The following is a 19,674-nucleotide window of genomic DNA, read 5'->3' on the forward strand; positions in this document are numbered from 1 at the left end:
GGATGCGGCCATGTTCCGCCGTAGCGCCACCCTCTGCTCGCTCCTCGCGAGAGTGACGGCGGGGCGGAGCGGAGCGGCTCTCGGCGGAACAATGGCGACTCAAAGCCCCGCAGCGGTACAGGGCGGCGCGGGCAGTAGCGCGGCGTTTAGCCGCAGAAGAGACGGGACCCCTAGCGCTCGGTTCTGGGAGAGCGCGGAGACGTTGGCGCAGCTGGAGGTGGTGCGCAGCTGGATTGGGAAACATTACAAAAAGGTCAGCGTCTGTACACGGACACAGCGCGGGCTAACGACAGCGGCTACGTGTTTACATCCTACTACTGTCACTGGTCGCGTCTCAAATAGAGTCATGATTCCTACGTAGTGCACTTGAAAGATCACGAGTACTACAGATTTCTGAACATCTACAGTAAAGTACATGCTGTAAACACATGACAGAATATTAATAGCTTCATATAACACACTGTATGCCCTTTGTAGACGTATATTCTATCACTGTATAATTCACATATTGCACTAAATGGAAAGTATGTAGGGAGTACGGAGCCATTTGGAATGGAACCTGAGGTTTGACTGTCAGGCAGCTCGTATTCATTTGCTATGATTTGGATTTTATTTTAATTCGTTAGGCACTAAGCTGCTCTTTATTTATGGGTTAACAATAAATTAATTAAAACATCTTGACTTCAAGGTAACGAGTAAATTGACACAATTTGCTAGCCCAGCTAGTGACCTCACCTAACGGTTCAGGAGCTGGGTTGTGATTTGAAAAAGGAAGCTGTCACCAACCTTCTTCACCGTTTGGGACACACTGCATGCACATAGCTAGGTTAGAGCCTGGTGATTCAGTCCATGGACACACCCCCGCCATTCTTTTGTTAACTGTCATTTTAGTGTACTGTAAAATCTCTTTAGGGAAACGTTATTCACCTTGTTTCCTACGTTGTGTTGAACTCAGTTCGTTCATGAGATTTCCGTGCTTTAGGTTTGCCATTTCTAGTTATTTTAACTGCTAGTATTCACTGCAATAGCATGTCCTGTTTCACACTTATTTTGCTATTTCTCATGGACCCTAGTAATTGAACACAACATTTTTTTTCAAGCAGACACATTTAAATCTCCATCCCTCACCTTAAATGCTTTGGATTCAAAGAAAATGCCAAAGAAACTGCATGTCTGCCATGCAAATAATTATTATCAATAATATTATATTAATATAATTTACATTTATATCAATTTATAATTTGTATGTTTACATTTATTACATTAACATTAATGTTATATCAGTATATCTAATAATGTACAACAATTATTATAATTGATACGTGTAAAATACTATAATCATAATATTGTTATTATATTACGTGCATGTTTTGATTTTAACTATAATTATGTTTTTAGTCAAATTAGTCTTGATTTGACTAAGCAGTCTTTCAGAAACCCCAAGTGGTGGTGGATAATTGGAATAAAACAGTAATAGTAATATACAAACCCCATTTCCAGGAAAGGTGATGTGCTTCCTAAAAATGCTATAAAACTAAAACCTTAAAGTTAAATTCCTTGAACATTGTTAAACTGGTCAAAGAATAAAGAAATATGTTTCAGCATTTTCACTGATGAACAGTTTTGTAAATATAAGTAAACACTGCAAACATTAGAGACAGATGCAATGTTAAATACGGCTAAACATTTATAGTCACACTGTTTTTAGAGGCTCCACAATTAGCAGTTTAACTGGTAACAGCTGAAATATATTAAGTATAAACATAGCATCCATCTTTTTCTTACAGGCAAGTATGGGTTGTGGTTCATATGCCAAACATTATGAGATAACTGTCTCAACATATTATGACATAATATGTATTATATATCATTGCTTTCCAAAAAAAACATGTATCTCCGTTTTTGTTTAACATTATTTGAACACAGCAGCTGTCCTTCACACTGTGTGAAATATTTATGTTGAATGAACCAATAGAAATACTCCAAAATTACACTGAACTATAACTGGATTAGGAAGGCATACATTGTATCCACACTCATTTTCCATTTTTTCAGTCAAGTTCAAGGTAATCAGTATGAGGCATATTTCTTTTAAATATTGGTTCATCAGAAAATACAGGAATAACATACACTAAAGATAGGAAACACACAGTTGGTGTTGTGTGCTTTTTGCCAATTTGCTGTTGCGAAAATGGTCTTAATTTTGTCTTTATGTGGTATTATAAAGGGCTTAAAAATCTTACATTTAATTTCCCCATACCTGCAGATACCCTGCATACAGGAGCATTTTGTAGTTCTATATGTGTTGGTTGTCCTCTAGTCCTTCATCAGTGGACACAGGCCTCTTTTAGACAGATCATTTTGGTTGGTGGACTATTCTCAGTCCAGCAGTGACACTGAGGGCTTTAAAAATGTATCCACTCTTACCGGGATCACACAATTAAATCCTTTAATAAAATCTTCTTACATTGACTTCCACTGAAAGTGAAGAAGATTTTTTTGTTCCTCTATAAAGTTACTGTTTTGGAGATACATATTTTTTTTGGACAGGGGCCACAAAACTGAAACAAACGATATATGTGTGGGTGGGATGGGGTGGGGGGTGTCTGAATAATCTGAAATTTTTGATGAGTTTCATATTTCATGAGAATGTCTTGGAATTTTTGTGCTATACCCTGCCATGTCTCTCATCGCTGCTGACACACTAAGCCATTCATTCAACACTGACATACAGATCTCAGGAAGTCTGCAGCTCCACATATTTATTTTATCTGTTCCCTTCTCCAGTATGTGCAGGCTGATGCTCCTTCCAGCAAGTCTCTCTCAGCACTAGTTATCCAGCTTCTACAGTTTCAGGAGGATGCATTTGGTCGCAGAGCAAGCAATCCTGGCCTCACTAAGCTGCCAGTGAGTTTCCACTTTTTCTTTATTTTCTCAAGAGCTTTCTCTCTCCTCAACAGCCTTTCTTCGGTTGAAATATGTTTTGGGGATTATAGCCACGTTGGTCTTACTAATCCTGATATCATATGAGTTTTCAATGTGCATTTAAGCGGTTTGCATTTAAATTAGTGATGCACGATATATAGGCGGCCGATTTATTATTTGCAGATATTTGATTTTTTTTTAGTTACTGTTATTGGTCCGATATTAGAATTTTAGCTGATATTTTTGTGCTTGTGCATATGCACTGATGCTTGTAAATACACAGCTATGTCTGCTGTGTGGATGTTTTTCACAGTTTTTACAGAGAACAGTTTCTGGGATTAAATTTTATTGTGAAAATCAATTTTAAAATATCAGCAACGCTCAGTACACAACAGACAGCGGCAGGTTAAATGACAGAAATAGACTCTCAACCACCACAGTGCAGGAGCCCCTTATAACACATGAACATAGATATAGAGTCATTCAGCGTCTGAATTTATTACTGAAACACGATGATAAACGATTACAAACACTCACTCAGACACACTGTCCCTCTCTCTCTCAGAGCCGCTTTATGCCGCTCTCACCCTCAGTCTCTAAAACAAAGCCTGTGCTGCACTAATTAGCGCCCCTCTAGAAACCATTCAGGCGGAACCAGCTTTGATTTAAAAAATGAATAAATAAATAAATGAACTACAACAAACATATTTAAAAGATTAAAAAAAAAAATTTAAAAATTTAAAAACAATTAAAAAGTACAGAAGTGTACAAATACTGAAGAAAAGGCTTGTCCTAGGACAATCTGTGAGTTAAAATAAAAAAATTGTTTTGTTTTAATCTAATGTTAATTTGCTTTAATTGCAAAAAGATTAAATAATCGGTTATTAATATCGATATTGGCTACTCCAAGGTGCTAATTATTGGTTATGGTATTGGCCCAAAAAATTCAAAATCGGTGCATCCCTAATTTAATATTTATGGCATTGGAAGGATTTGCATGGTGTTCCTGTCCAAGCTAAGAAAGAAGCCTTAGTCTGCTGTGTGGAGGACAAAGAATTTAGGTTCACAGAGTCATTCTCAGGACTTACATCAACACTTAATATTCTTTGTCATTAATGGTATACATAATATGCAAATCTTGACAAGACAAAATACACAAAGTAGTAGAATATGATAAATATCAGCTTATTGTTGGCAGTAATGATATAACTTTACTAACATTAGTTAAAATAGTAATTTTGCTACTTGGTGAGATAAGTATGTTAAATTAAAAGATATTGACAGTTATACAGTAATATGGTGTAAACTATAGTTACATTTGCTATAATACATAGTTAAAATCATTGTGGTGCTCCACTGAAATGTAATAGTCTTTAAAGAGCTTCTGCGATTGTTACTCTGGGCTCAGCGCTCCAGAAACTGCAACATAAAACACTTACAGGATGACAGGAAACCACACCCCCTCTCTCCCATTCCCCATTGATTTCAGTCCAGTGCTGTAAGAATTACACTGGGGGGATCCCAGGAACAAAAACCCAAATCTTACCAGGTGTTCCTTTAAGTAGGTGGCTCTTTGTTGCAGAGGAATTGGTTCAAACTCCACTTCGGGGCACTGTTCTTGAGGAGTTCTGAGTAGGTTTCCTCTGGGTGCTCCTCTCACAGTCCAAAAACTCATGCTACTAGGTGGATTGACTGTGAAGTTGTCTGACAGTGAGAGTGTGATCACCTGTTATGAACAAATTATGATGGGTAGACTCCAGACCTAGGACAATCCTTATCAAGCTATTACATAAGATGAATTAATGGATAAGTTAGTTATTAACAAACTGCATGACATATGATTGTCTGTGATTGTCAAAATGTGATGTAGGTGTCTCAGTGAGATGACATTATTCACATTCAGAATAATTACTTTTACTCTGGAGGGATATGTGATGGATCAACGGTGGTGGATCAAAAATGATGCCAACCAATCCATACCTACATTGAGTATTCCTTAAGGTACTTTTAGTATATTGTAAGATGTATTGCAATCACATATCATGCATCTATAAGCTCTCTTATTGGTTTTTTTTAATATGAGAATATAAAACACTCTTGGTTTTTCTCCCTCACTCTGAAATCTGATAGAATTTCAGGTTTCTCACTAATGTGTAGGTGGGTAGCAAATGGTTCCTTTCCAAAATGCTGTGTGCCAAATACCATTGCCAAAGTTCAAACAGCTTTATTTACAAGCATTGTTGGATTTCTGTCTTTCCACAGGCAAAGTGTTTTTTGGACATGAAGCCTGCCGGTGGTCTCTGCCACATCCTTGGCTCTGCGTATAAGTTTAAGACAGAGCAAGGCTGGTGAGTGCTTCTTATTTCAATTCTCTCTTTTTTTAAGAGGGACACCCATCTTTTTTTTAGAGAGAGAGATTTTTATATAGAGAGAGTACATCTCTCTAATTTTAAGGAGAATTAGTACACACAGCCTTATGCAGTTCTTTCAAAATATAAAAACATCACAAAGATCTTTGTTTAAACATTTGAACACCCAAGCTTTGCGAAAGCTCAGATTTTTAAAATTTACATTTAAAAAATATATTTATTTATTTATTTCTTCATTGATTTGTTTATGACAAAGATTGTAAGATATTTATTAGAAAAGCTGAGTAGGCGATTAATTCTACAACAGGATAATGATCCAAAACCTGCCTCAAAATTCATGGTGGACTACCTGAAGGGACACAAATGGAAGGTTTTGCAAGGGCTCTCACATGGAACTGTCCATTTGTGGATAGACCCTACACAACTGCAAGAATTAAAAGACTTTGAGCTGGCTAAAAAACATTTGGATTTCTGCCCAAGTGGAATTTTCCAAACTATATTGTGGTTTAAGTTTGATTAGCTAAAAAAATGTGTTTACTGCTTCTCATTTTAATTATCCAGAACAAATGTTTCATTTGAGCAGTGGTGCCCAATGAATTAACAAAAGCTTGCAAATTTATGTCCACTTTCACTGACTCTAGAAATGACTAGATTTAGAAATTATGACAATTTTACACTATATTCTCTCACATTAGACCTACATATGCTAATCTAGAATCAGGGACAATGTAGGTATGTGTACCTTTTAATAATTTAACATTTTGAAGAAAAAAATAAAGTGCTCTGAGTCAAAGCAAAGTGCAACTTAAAATGTAACTATTATTGAATAATGTATATTTGTTTTTTGATTCAAAGTTAGCACTCTTGTAATTTATTTCCTGATAGCTTCTGTAGCGATATGACATGTAATTCATTTATGAGTGTATGAGTTTTTGATTTATGATGTTTGATTTTTATGATTTATGAGTAATACATAGGTATCTTAAGTGTAAGTTTTTAGGTCATTTCTGTTACTGTAGGAGGTTTGTAGTGTAAGACTACTATGTTAATGTCCTGTTTTTTTCTGTTTCTTTAGGCGTCGTTTTGACCTGCAAAATCCATCCAGACTTGACCGGAATGTAGAGATGTTTATTAGTGTGGAGAAAACTCTGTTGCAGGTATTGATTAAGTGATGGGTCTTCCATCAAAACCTACTGGACATGAGTTATGCACGAATTTGAGTAAAATGCAGTTACCAGCTACATTTAAGTATGTATGCAAAGTTTAAATAAAGGTTTACAAGTATGAAAATAAGTATAGTCTGCCCAGGCAGAAAGGTTTGCACAATTATATGGAAACCTTTGTGACATCCTGCTCAGGTACGTGTCTCGGTACGTGAAAGGAATGAACATTGATATGAGCCCTCTTTGGGAACCATGACATTCAGGACTCTTATATATTTTATTAAATCTCTGTGTATTTTTTTTTTACCTCTGTAGAATAATCTGCTGAGCAGACCCGTGATCTATCTGTCCCCTGAGCTGGAGCAGAAACAAGCCAATAAACTCAAGGACATCATCACGCGGCATCAGGTGAGGAAGAATGTTAAGCCGAAGGAACATTTTACAAGAAGTTCACAACTGACATTAACATACGACTGGAGTGATATGATTATAAGTGGACAGTACAACATACAGTTGTGAGAGGGTCAAAGTTATTCAGTCGTTCGACACTGTTCACTTCACACATAGTTTGGTGGATGTGTATGACACATGTAGGTTTGAGGGGTGTTTACATCGTGCCATCTACATCTTTTCTCTGTGTCTTGCCATGCTTAAACAGATCGTTGAAGAAGTATAAATCAGATTTGTCAGTCCATACTCTCTAACAGCTGTTATGTAAACATGTACAAAGACGTAAAATAATCACAGTTAAGAAATAGCAATAAAAGTGCAATACGCCTCCTAAAGCTGCAAAATTTGATCATAAGTTGACTTTGCTGACACACTCTAGACCCATTTCAAATAGTTAACTGTCCTTAACTGTTTAGTTTTGCAGGGCGTGATTAGCTCATTGTTTTTACCCTCTCCCTCTCCCTCAGGGTTCAGTCACAGAAGACAGATTACAGGCCACGCATCAGATCTACCCCTCTCACTCTTCAGCTGATGAAGGTAGATGTGGTAAATAAAGTAAAAACCCCATTTAAAAAAGGTTTGGATGTGTTGTAAAATGCAGTAAAATCTGTGGGTTTTTGCTTTTAATTTTAATTAAATTTCTTTGCTCTCCTAAACCATGGTTTAATAGAAAAAACACAGAAAAGATGTCCAATGTTTTCGCTGACCAAGTTGATTTCATTTTCTGATTATAAACATTATTAAAATTTGATGCTTGCAACACACTCCATAACATTGGGACACAGGTGTGTGATACATTTTTTCCCTTTAATTACACTTTAATTACCCTTTAATTAATTTAATGTATAATTGTTAGGGAAATAGGGATTCAAATAATAGATGTTTGACAAGTGGAATAAAAAATACAGTCCTCAAACTGTATCAACATTTCCACATATTGGTGGCATTTCTACAAATAACTGATGTAAGATTTTCTCCTAATTTAATGGTTTTTTGGTTGCATTTTTTGGTGCAATGATGAACTGTTAAGTGACATGTAACACACATGTAACATTATTTAAAGTCTCGCATTGCCAGGCTCTCTAGGGAAAATCTGGTGCTTTTCACCACTTAACATGGCCAAGAACCACCTACAGCTGCAAGAAAAGAAATTTGACTGACATCCAGAAGAACCAGTCATAAGTCTATTGCTTTGGCATGACATGTAGAAGGAGGCAGCCTTTATGACTCAAGCCAGTAAGACAAAAACAATACACGCAAGTGTGTATACGCTGATGTACAGTGAGCCAATCAGAATGCAGCTGACAGAATCCTCACAGTGAGGCCAGATTAGTGCACTGAAAGTCAACTTGTGGGCAGAGCGTCTCTGACTGAGACTACATTATTTATACCTGTAGCGTGATGGTTTCTCTTGCAGTGCCATTTGAGAGATTTAAAGTCATTTACATTTAGCAGTTGTTTCTGGCCTTGCTCTTTACTGCCTGAGATTTCTCTATATACTTAATCTTTTCACAATATTATGTACAGTAGATGACGAAAGAGAGTAATGCAGGCATCAAATTCTAAATTTACTTGTAATTCCAAAATATACACGGTCCAGCTGGTCAGTGAATACAGTAGCAATTTTTCTTCGTAGTTTTTTCTTTTTTTTTTCATTTAAAGGAGCAATCTGTAACATTGATACCAAGCGTTTAAAAATGGAACCATAATACAGTTTCAAAACAGTGGAGAGAGCTGTCTGCCTCCTCCCTGTCCTCCCCAGATGTGAAGTTCGAGCAGGTTGCCAGTTTGAGGAAAACTAAACAAACAAGCAAGAGACGAGGTTAAAAACCTGGGTCGTAACAGCTAAAACGAATGTGCCTTAATCAACATATTTACACAGAAAAGTGTTCCCATTTCACTAAAGCATCTACATACGCAAAATAGTGAACGAGGCTGCCATTTCCCTACATTTACAAGCCTTAACTGTCCAAAATCCACCTGATATATTTCGACTAGACAAGGCTGGTGTTACTTATCAATTTTCCCTTCCACTATAAATGTCGTTTAGGAGGAAGATCTTATCCACAATTTTTATACTCAAACATTCTGTTCCACCTTCCATGTGTCCGTTCACGCGTCCTAATGGCGTTATTCACCAGGTTCTTGAATTCTTACTACTTAATTTGTTTAACACACACACCATGGAGAAACACACATGAATTTGCCTCAATTTCTTTAAAACAAATAATGGTACTTACACTTTTCAATCATGTTGTTATTCACCTTCTTCCTATAAAACACACAAGCTATGTGTTTACTCCATTAAATGTTTTCATAGGCGTCTGTACTTGGACACACCCTGGACATTTTTTCAGAAATGATTGTTACCTGTTCAGGAGGAAATTAGTCAGCTCTGGCTCTGTTCTGTATTGTTGTTGCTTGTAACCTGCCCCAATTTTTCAAACACAAGCCCAATATTTCCTCTCATTTTACTCCGTCTCTCGTCATGGAGATTTTTAGAAGGGCAGTGGGGCTTTTTGCGTCTGGTGAAATATAACATTAACTATGTTCACTTGGTCATTTCATGGCTGTGAGACACTGTTTGTAGACCTGGCCACATGGTGCACTGTAAAATGATTGGACAAAGCGCGTTATCACAGGCAGGACCTCGGAGGGCGAGATCTGTGAGCTCCGCTCCGGACTGGGCACGTCTTAAGGAGAATATACTGCTTTAGCAATGCCGTGAGAAGCAGCAGTGTTTCAGCTTTGACTGTTTCCTTAATCTATGATCACACACCCTGGACATTTTATGACTAAGTACAGTAAATATCCTACAGATTTCTTCTTTAAAGAAAAGTTCAAGAGAATTAACAAAGTATATCGTTTAATTTTTGTTACATTTTACAAAATGTCCCAACTTTTTGGGAAATAGGGAGTGTATAAGTGGATGATATTATGAACAAAAAGAGCAGCTGCATGGGATTGCATATGTTAGGGTGCTTGTGGTCTGAATATCCAATGGTTTGTTTTGCAGAAGAGTGGCTCAGACCTGTGATTCGAGTAGATCAGGATGTGTTGGTACACTGGGGCATGTACCCAGACAGGTACATAATGCAAACACTCCAGCAGCACTGCTGTTTCTGATCCACTTGTACCAGCACAAGATATGCTAACACACCACCACAATAATATTTTTTTTTTCATTTTTTAGTTATGATACATGGATGTTGATCAGTGAAGTTGATGCAGATGTAGAGGAACCCCCAAGTTCAGATCAACTCTGGAAGGTGAGCTGGAAATCACACACACACACATTTTATGTTTATATTTATATATGTTTATATATATATATATATATATATATATATATATATATATATATATATATATATATATTAAATTGATTTTAAAACGACTTGTCACTGCTGCTGTGTAGCCCCACCTTGCCTCCTGTGCATTTTCAAGAGTCTGGGTTAGCTTCCACTTGTTGTAATAATATAAAACACAGCCAACAGCAAGAGGGCAAGTCATGACACACAACTATCTAAACACTAAACGGATACTAGTAAGAGAGATTACTTGGCAAAGAGACATTTGGATATGACAACAGATATACATAAGCAAAATACCACAAGATTTACATCCAGATCCTGTTTTATCAATTTTATTTAATAAAATAAAATAAATAGCACTTCTAATTAAACAGGGATTTCCTTTAGTTGTTCTTCTGAATTATATGAAAATTATTTATTTGCATTGCAATTGTAACAAATATTTATGAACACGATTTGTGTTATTTTGATATGCATTGTGCAAATAAATAAAAGTTTAAAATAAAAACAAAAAAACATCACTGATGTTTCAAATTCCTCTTTAGGTACATGCTAAATGGGTTCTCGACACAGACACGTTTAATGAATGGATGAATGAGGAAGACTATGAGGTGGATGACAACAAAAGGAGCGTGAGCTACCGACGACGCATTTACCTACGAGATGAGGAGGTAGACCAGTTTCTGCCCTTCTGGCTTGTTCATCTCTCTCTGTGTTCCACAGATGTTGATTAGAGTGTTCCTCTTCTTTCAGGAGCGCAAGGTGTCTGGGAAGAAGAGGAGGCGCTCCCCTTCTCCGTCTTCATCAGAGTCCAGGAAGAAAGGTGGAAAGAAAAGGTGAGATCACCTCATACATCAACCTCTACAAAACGTAGCAAGACGGATTCTAATAATAACAAAAAAAGAGAGTAAATCACATGCTTTTGTTAAAGGCTTCTACTGGCTTCTTGTTTAGAACAGAATTGAAAGGACTTATATATGGCCTAGTACCACAGTACTTCACTGAATGTCTGCTGTTATTTTTACTATGTATGATTTGCAGATACTGGCTCTCTTCTTATATTCTGTATAAATAAAAGAATATATGATATGTATTTTTTGTCAAATTATGGTTTTATTATGCATTGGATAATTTCTTAAAGTATCAGGATTCAGTAATTGTAAAATCAGATATTCACACACTACAGAGTCATAGTATTAACTCTTCTTGGTTAATCTGGAATTTGTAGTTCAGGGTCTTACAAGAGACGTGGTCAGCAGGAGGAGGAGCCAGAGGAGGACCTGACTAAAGACATGGAGGACCCAACACCTGTGCCTAACATGGAGGAGGTTATACTGCCCAAAAATGGTGCGTGTGAGATAGTAAACAAACATGTTGTTTAGAAAAATATCTTTCAGCTTGATTGATCAGTGAATTAATGATAACGTTTGATTTTCTCACTGCCTACAGTGAATCTCAAAAAAGACAGTGAGAATACACCAGTGAAAGGGGGAACCATGACTGACTTAGGTAGGGGTGTGTCTGTGTGTCTCTCTGTGTGTGCATGCAACTCTTGGTTTATTTGCAGTGCAGTGTTTGACGTTGTAAGTTATATTATTCATGCATTTTGTGCAGATGAACAGGAGGATGAATTTCTATCTGGAGTCAGAGTATGTATTCTCTGTTGTCATGACTAATTCAAATGGATTTAATACCCTTATTTTAGCAGTCACTGAGAGAACTGTTATTTTCTTTGAATTTGCGCTGACTCAAACTCAGTTAAAGGAAATGGCTAGTTGTTGTGTTTTTAAAATGTGTTAATTGCTATTATTTGTGGACCAATGCCAGTTTTTATATATATATATATATATATATATATGTGTGTGTGTGTGTGTGTGTGTGTGTGTTTTATATAGGATGAGGAGGACCAGGGTAGAGAGTTTGGCCGTGGGTTGGATAGTGAGGAGAGTGCTACAGAGCAGACACACCACATCATCATACCCAGCTACACCTCCTGGTTTGACTATAACTGGTAAGTCTTTTCTAGCCCCCTGACTTGAGAGCCATTTTTAAAGTTTAAATATAGGTTGAGTTAACTGAAGCAAGGGTGTGCAGTTATGCTTTAAAATCAGTGTTATTCATAGAAATACTTCACGTTTTGTATCTCCTTCTGGCATTGCATTGAAGGATATATACCACTGAGTTTGCGTATAACCAGGTCAGCACTTTAAACCTCACTGGAGTTTCAATAATACATGTGAGGAGGTATCAAACTTTCATAGCACTCACATTTCGGTTTGGATCTTTGTGTTTTGGTATCTGCAAAGATGGAATGCGAAAAAGAAGAAGTAAAAAACCATGCTAATCAGTCAGAGTTAATCGATAAATCAGTTTTGTTGTTTTCGGGGGTGGGGGGGGTATTTATTTATTTATTTATTTATTTATTTATTACATTTTTTCATTTTTATGTTAAATAAATCTTAAGTGTGTATCAGTGCTTTAATTTCTGTGTCTTTGTGTGTCTCTCTCTGATAGTATTCATCGAATAGAGAGAAGAGCACTGCCTGAATTCTTTAATGGAAAGAACAAGTCTAAAACACCGGAGATGTGAGCATTTATGCCCATATTTTAACATACATGTATATTATATTTATGTAGATGGATGCATTAAAAATCAAGTGACCAATCACTGTGCCATTGTCATGGTTACAGACCAAACAAATGAGAAGGTGGTTGAACAGCTTGTCTTGTTCATTGCAAAAAAGCTTAAAAATATTCAAGACACTGAGAAATAAAATGTGGAGTTTAAAGAAAATATAATCTCTTTTAATGAGAGGAGCAACATGCAGAAGCAGAGCCTCAAACTCCCTCAGTGAGCTTTGGAATCACTGCTGAACTCCCCGTGTTGTTCTGGAGACTGTGGGGGGTACAGTGTGTGTTTAGGTACGGTGTTTAAAGTAAAATGACAAATTCATCATCGCTCAGACTCAATAAATTCATGTATTCTTCCTCTTACAGCTTCTTCCCCTGATTTTGACAGACATGGTGTGAAGGTTCCACTATGTTAAAAATCACATACATTTTTTACTCTGTGTGAAAAGGCCTTTAGTTTGAAAACATGGATCAAACTGATTATTCTGAGTCTCTCCAATCACGGAGCTAGTCCCGCATTCATGTGAGAGATTGAAGATAACGTTTAAAAGCAAAACACAAAACGAGCACAGAGAAATAAGTTTCTTTATTAAATACGGCAAAATGAGAATGGAGAAAAAAGAGAACAAAAAAAGGCCAATAACCAGTGTTTGTGCTCCTTGTTCGTCACTCCTGGGTGCTTTATGCTGAATTGAGCTGTGGCTCATTCCCATTTAAAGGAACATGTTGAAACTGGTTCTTCTGAACATGTTAAATGTTAACTTGTGAAAAAGCTGTGTAATATGGCCACATTAAATATTTTGTCAGATATTTTTTGTTTAAAGGTGGCTTTGTCTGGATATGAAATAAACTTTTCGATATAGCTCATATTTAACAGCCAATAAATGTATACCTTTGTTGTGTCCATATTTTTGATGTTTGCAGATTTCTAGCCTATCGTAATTTTATGATTGACACATACCGGCTAAACCCTCAGGAGTATCTGACCTCCACTTCCTGTAGACGCAACCTTACAGGAGATGTGTGCGCTCTTATAAGGTTAGAACACTCTCTGTGTGTGTGGGTATGTGTGTAACTTTATATGTATGTGTGCTGTTTTTTAACTTTGATATATATACAAATATTTGAATTGCCTCTCAGTTATTTGCAGTATTTTTAAATGTTCTGTCTATGCCTGGGATTAAAATCACTAAGTGTGTGTGGTTGTGTGTGGTTGTGTGTGTAGGGTACATGCATTCCTGGAGCAGTGGGGACTGATAAACTACCAGGTGGATGCCGAGGGCAGACCTCTGCCAATGGGCCCGCCCCCAACACCACACTTCAACGTCCTCACAGATGCACCATCAGCTCTTGTCCCTCTACAGCACAGACCATTACAGGTAAACACTCAAACAAACAGCTTGCTTTTTTATTTGTTTTTGGGTTAATATGTTTTTAAGAGTTTTATGGTTTGTGGTTGTAGGTTCCAGCCTCTCAGCATATGCTCCATTTCCCAGAAAAGAGCAAAGAAAAACCCTCAGACCTGCAGAACTTTGGGCTGCGGACTGATATTTATGCAAAGAAACATCCCAAGGTCTCTCTTATACTATCAGTTGTTTTTAGCTTTTCTTATATATGCTTCAAAATAGCTGTCCATGGTCCTGAATTCACAACTCTGAGCAGTTTCTTTTCGGTGTGTGCTCTCTATAGACTAAAGGAGCAAATGCAGGACGAGAGTGGACAGAACAGGAGACGCTGTTGCTCTTGGAGGTGAGGGAGGCAAACTGTGCACTTCTTCTAATATATAATTTGGTTGGCCACAATTACATGTATATTTCAGTATATAAAAAATATACATGCCTAAAAATCCACAAATTCATTCGTTCTTTCTCTTTCTCTTTCTCGCCCAGGCATTAGAGATGTATAAAGATGACTGGAATAAAGTCTCAGAGCATGTAGGCAGCCGCACACAGGATGAATGTATCCTGCACTTCCTGCGATTGCCCATAGAGGACCCTTACCTGGAGAACTCTGAAGCCTCACTGGGCCCTCTGGCCTACCAGCCTGTTCCCTTTAGCCAATCAGGAAACCCCGTCATGAGCACTGTGGCCTTCTTAGCTTCAGTAGTGGACCCCAGAGTGGCCTCTGCCGCAGCCAAGGCAGCCCTGGGTGAGTTTTAATGTGTGTACATCTACCTTTTAACCATTTGCAAAGATGGCAGAGGTAACTGTTTAGATCCACTTTAGTTATTGTTACTATAGCCATCAGACCTTTAGCTCAGGGTATCTGGTTGCATCTGAATGGGTTTGGTATTACAAAGGAAAATATAAACAAATACAGAGGAGTAACTGTTTAAGATTTTCCAAATATAAACTTCCTTTACAAGTTTAGAGTTTGTTATACTGCAACTCTGATATGGATTAAGCAGCAAAGAAGATGATGATGATGATGATGATTTTAAGTTTGAGATCTGACCAAAATGTCATTTTGGAAGGCCATTCAAACCATGATAAGGGTTTAATTTCATAAGCCTTTAAATGGTGGGTGTTTCTGTCTCACAATTAGATTTTGGAGCTCATCCCATTCAAATGAGCTAATGTTAAAGTTAACACTAGAGCTAGTCAGAACAATGTTAGATACTAAAAAGAATGCACCTTGCTTTTTAACAGACTTTCACAAGACATAAAAAGAATGGCATAATTTCTGACGTACAAATATGATCGCTTGCATTTTTAACTTCAGAAACAGCTACAGCTACCAGGCTTGTGTCATGCATTTCTCAGTCTAATGATTCAAACTTGTAAGCATTACTGCGAGCGTGGTTCTTACTGCGGGTTTGTTTTGAGGAGTACTCTCAGAGTTTGGTGGGGTTTTTTTTTTTGTTTTTTTTTTGCTTTTGAGTGTTTAGAGATGATGGTGATTGTTTTGGGCCCTCCATTTTCGTATCTGGAAATTTTGTATGTATTTTTTCATTTCTGTTTGTGCTCTTAAAGGGATACAGCAAAAGAAACAACACTAAAAAGCATTACTAAGTTCATCAGCTTATAAAGCTATGCCTGTGTTTGTGTGTCCATGGATTCTTCTTTTCTGTTCTCAGAGGAGTTTTCTCGGGTGAGAGAGGAAACCCCTCCAGAGCTGTTCAACATCCGTAAAAGTCAAGAGCCCGGGAGAAGTGTAGCACAAATTGATCCTAATTTTGGGATGCCGTCAAGTAACATTTCAGGATCCGATTCTGAGCAACTAGAAAAGAGCGGTATGTGTGCAAACATGCATAAACACAAATACACTAGGGCTGCTTCCATGCAGCCAGATATGTACTACAGGACATTACCAACAGGGGGCAGCATTAGTGTCAGCATGTCTTAGGACTGCAGCAAAGATCACATAAACAAAATAGTAATATGGTTCATTTTTTGGTTTCTGTATTTATTTATTTATTTTTATTTTTTTGTAGATGGAGCTGGACTGGAAAAAATGGAATTTGAGTCTGAACAGCATGAAAAGGTGTCAAAAACAATTTCCCTACATAAAGCAACTTGTGTATTTTGTCAGAATGCTCAATAAGCTCAGTTTACAGTATGTTGCATTCAGTTAATATATGAGCATGTAATCATCACCCTCTTTTTGTTTGTCTTATTTTTTCAGACTGTAGGAGAAAACACTGCAGGAGAGGGACAGCGGGTGAAGAATGAGGAAAGAGAAGAGAGTGAAGGAGAGAAAGGAGAGGACAACATGGGAGGTTTGTGTTCCATCAATGCAACACCACTCACAATTTAAGTGTCTAATGCATGTGCAGTCAGGTTTAAGATCAAGGATGGGTCAGTGAAAATATTCTCTGGTTCGCTATTCTTCTCCAACTAACTCTTCATCTGTCTCTTTTTTCTCTCTCTCTCTCTCTCTCACTCTCTTATTTCTCTCTCTTAAAGAAGAAGCGCTAGAGGTGGGCTACACTCAAGGAGAAGAGGAAGAAAGAAAGAAGAGGGCAGAGCTGGAACTGGTTGAAGCAAATATTGCTACTGCAGCTGCGGCTGCTCTAGCTTCTGCTGCCACCAAAGCGAAAGTAAGTTTGTTCTGTGCAGTAGAGCGAAAAAATGATGGGGGGAAAAATGATCATATTCTGTAACTCCAATGGAATATTACATTTTAATGTGCAGTTCACTCTCAGACACGAGCTATTCTTAGACACTGCTAAACATTCAATATGTTTATTAAATGTATGCATCTACTGTCAAAGTTTATTTATGTTTAAAAAGCATATATTTACATTTACATAGTTAATGGAGCAACCCAGTATCTATCAGTCATGCAGATCTAGTGATATTTAGATGCCCTTATGTTCTAAAATAAGAGCTGTAACCCCAATTGAAGCATGTGATGAATAAACTGTGAATTTTACATTTCACACCTCAACATTTTTGTCTCTCATGATCTTTTCTTTTTAAGCACTTGGCTGCAGTTGAGGAGAGAAAGATTAAATCTCTGGTGGCTCTGCTAGTTGAGACTCAGATGAAGAAGCTGGAGATAAAGCTGAGGCACTTTGAGGAGCTGGAAACCATTATGGACAGAGAAAAAGAGGCAGTATGTTAACAATTCATGTATTCCAGTGCAGTCCATTGTACTTTATTTTCTTTGATTTAAAAAAAAATCTTTATTACACAACATCATCTTTTTAAGTAAAAAAATACCTCCATAAACAAGCAGCAGTCTGAAGTATTCTCTGCGATGTTCAAAGTAGCAGTGTGGGGGTGTCGTAGAACTTTCTGCCAGCACAGTACACCTGTGTAAGGACCTGCTTATACCAATTTAAGACTCTTCATGAACAGTGACCGTCCTTCTTTCACACCCTGAAACACAACAGTGCCTGCTCAATATGACACTAGTTAAGGTCTTTTCAGTTTTGTCTATTGTTGCAAACAGCTAAAACACCTTACAAAGAACAGAAATCCTGCCAGGCCAGCATTTTAAATAAGATTGTTCTTTATATCTTTTCTGCTTAAATAAAACATTTATTCAAATGTGTATTCTCCAGCTAGAGCAGCAGAGGCAGCAGTTGCTGTCAGAGAGGCAGAACTTCCACATGGAGCAGGTGAAGTACGCTGAGCTAAAAGCTCGACAGCACTTGGAGCAGCAGCAAGCTGGAGTTTCACAGAGCGGTGGAGCAGCGTATAACCCTGCACATCATGGTTCGTACTCATACACTTTCATTCAAACACGTGCATGATTATAGTAATGGACACTCAGCTACTCACACTACACTCAATGGTCTCATGCAGTCCATAACAGCAGATACAAGTCCCAACGTTCAGAGACAAAATCAAAATGTGTGCTTCTAGGCAAAACAACTAATCACATGTTTTCTAACTTATTGCAGTATTACATGAGCAATAATATACCCTATAATCCTGTTACGTTTCATATATATTTTCCATTATATTCGTGTAATATTCTTGTTCTATTTCACAACTGAACATTAGTGATGCAACACAGAATTTAACTAAATGCATTTTCATCTGCTGGAGAGATGTGACTTTTGAAAACTACAGAAGTTCTTAATACTGACTACTGCCATGACACCTTTAGAGCACAGAGAGGAGTTTATGTTCTGTTTCTATCTATCTGAGATTTGAAGCATAACAACTATAAAGAAACACAGGTAATCAGCCCAATAAGGCACAGCTAGCAGTCAAAAAATTCTTGATTGAGGCAAGTCTTTGGTCTTCTATCAGGTCGTCCAATCGGCAGTGGAGGAACAGGGCCGATGATGGGCTCTCGACATGCTGGTGCTCCTAATGGCATGTGTAAGTAAATCTTTAACGTTCTCATCACTCCTTTATGGGCATTAGCTAAAGGAAATTATTCTGGGAAGCTCCTAAAAAACCCTGCTGACATTATTTATTATTATCTTTAGGATTTGCAAGGCTCTACAGTTCAAGTTTATGAAATCAGACCGTTAAAGACTAATGATCATGTCGGCCATTAATGCACTGTAACTAAAATAGCTTGAATATGTTTCATTTTTATCCAAAAGACAGTTATTGGTATCAGAGAAATATGATTTTTTTTGTTCTTAATATTGTAATTAATGGCTTATTTATTTATTTTTATTTTATTGTTATGACCCTGATGAGTTTTCTTTGTTGATATATAAACATTTTGAATTGCTTTCTCTATTTCTTTTTTTATGCGTAGACCCAACTCCACCCTCCTCACAACCTGAAGGAGCTACATCCATTCCCCAAGCTCCAGTGGAGAGCTGAAACCACATTCTTTACAGTTCACCTTCCTGGCTTTCTCAGATATATCCAGTCACAAACAGTTAGAACCATTTTCTTTAGCTATGGGTCATACACACATCTGATCTGATTAGTCCAGTCCATCAGACGTTAGACATTTTTGAAGGACAGAATTGCCAGTTTGGCAAATTGTTTCATGTTCAATTCTTGTGATGCAATGGACGTGTGCAGACTTGAGCTATTTGTAAATGTTACTTTATGTTACATTGGCTTTTAATATCTGTGGCTTTTTGTTGGATGTTTGGTCTGCATTCAATGTTTCTAGCTTGTTCTAGCTTTTTTTCTATTGAATCAGAAAATAGGAATCAGAAAATAAGATACATTCAAGGATCAATAAATTTTTTTTTATTAAACTAATTTGTGTATCTGAATTATTTTTTTCAGCTGTGATTTTCAAGATGGAAAGTGGGAAACAATAATTCACTGACAGACCACAAATTAGACCTGATGTTGCCATTTTCTTTCTAACAGTAAAATTTAAAAAATAAAATTTAGTTGAATTGAGTTGCTTCATTAGTTTCAAACTGGAGAGTTGGGTGTAATGAAGCTA

At 37.2% G+C, this 19,674-nt stretch overlaps 1 protein-coding gene across 2 annotated transcripts; it reads left to right on the plus strand.

Annotated features, from left to right (window-relative positions):
* The first annotated feature begins 8 nt into the window (after nucleotides 1–8).
* Nucleotides 9–19,474, plus strand: smarcc1b (SWI/SNF related, matrix associated, actin dependent regulator of chromatin, subfamily c, member 1b). Of its 2 annotated transcripts, none has more exons than XM_066675100.1 (28): nucleotides 9–253; nucleotides 2,788–2,907; nucleotides 5,188–5,273; nucleotides 6,370–6,451; nucleotides 6,773–6,865; nucleotides 7,375–7,444; nucleotides 9,924–9,993; nucleotides 10,101–10,176; nucleotides 10,767–10,892; nucleotides 10,975–11,057; nucleotides 11,450–11,568; nucleotides 11,671–11,730; nucleotides 11,836–11,870; nucleotides 12,117–12,232; nucleotides 12,736–12,807; nucleotides 13,777–13,890; nucleotides 14,078–14,231; nucleotides 14,315–14,425; nucleotides 14,542–14,601; nucleotides 14,742–15,000; nucleotides 15,929–16,084; nucleotides 16,286–16,335; nucleotides 16,477–16,570; nucleotides 16,758–16,891; nucleotides 17,275–17,409; nucleotides 17,861–18,014; nucleotides 18,558–18,629; nucleotides 19,021–19,474. In XM_066675100.1, exons 1-28 carry the CDS (start codon nucleotides 11–13, stop codon nucleotides 19,086–19,088), a joined length of 3,012 nt encoding a protein of 1,003 aa, XP_066531197.1. In that variant the 5' UTR covers nucleotides 9–10; the 3' UTR covers nucleotides 19,089–19,474. The 2 variants fall into 2 exon arrangements, with proteins under 2 accessions (XP_066531197.1, XP_066531198.1); XM_066675101.1 differs by having other exon boundaries at nucleotides 16,761–16,891.
* The last annotated feature ends 200 nt before the right edge of the window (nucleotides 19,475–19,674 follow it).

Source organism: Hoplias malabaricus, chromosome 6, assembly GCF_029633855.1.
Source record: "Hoplias malabaricus isolate fHopMal1 chromosome 6, fHopMal1.hap1, whole genome shotgun sequence".
NCBI lineage: Eukaryota > Metazoa > Chordata > Actinopteri > Characiformes > Erythrinidae > Hoplias > Hoplias malabaricus.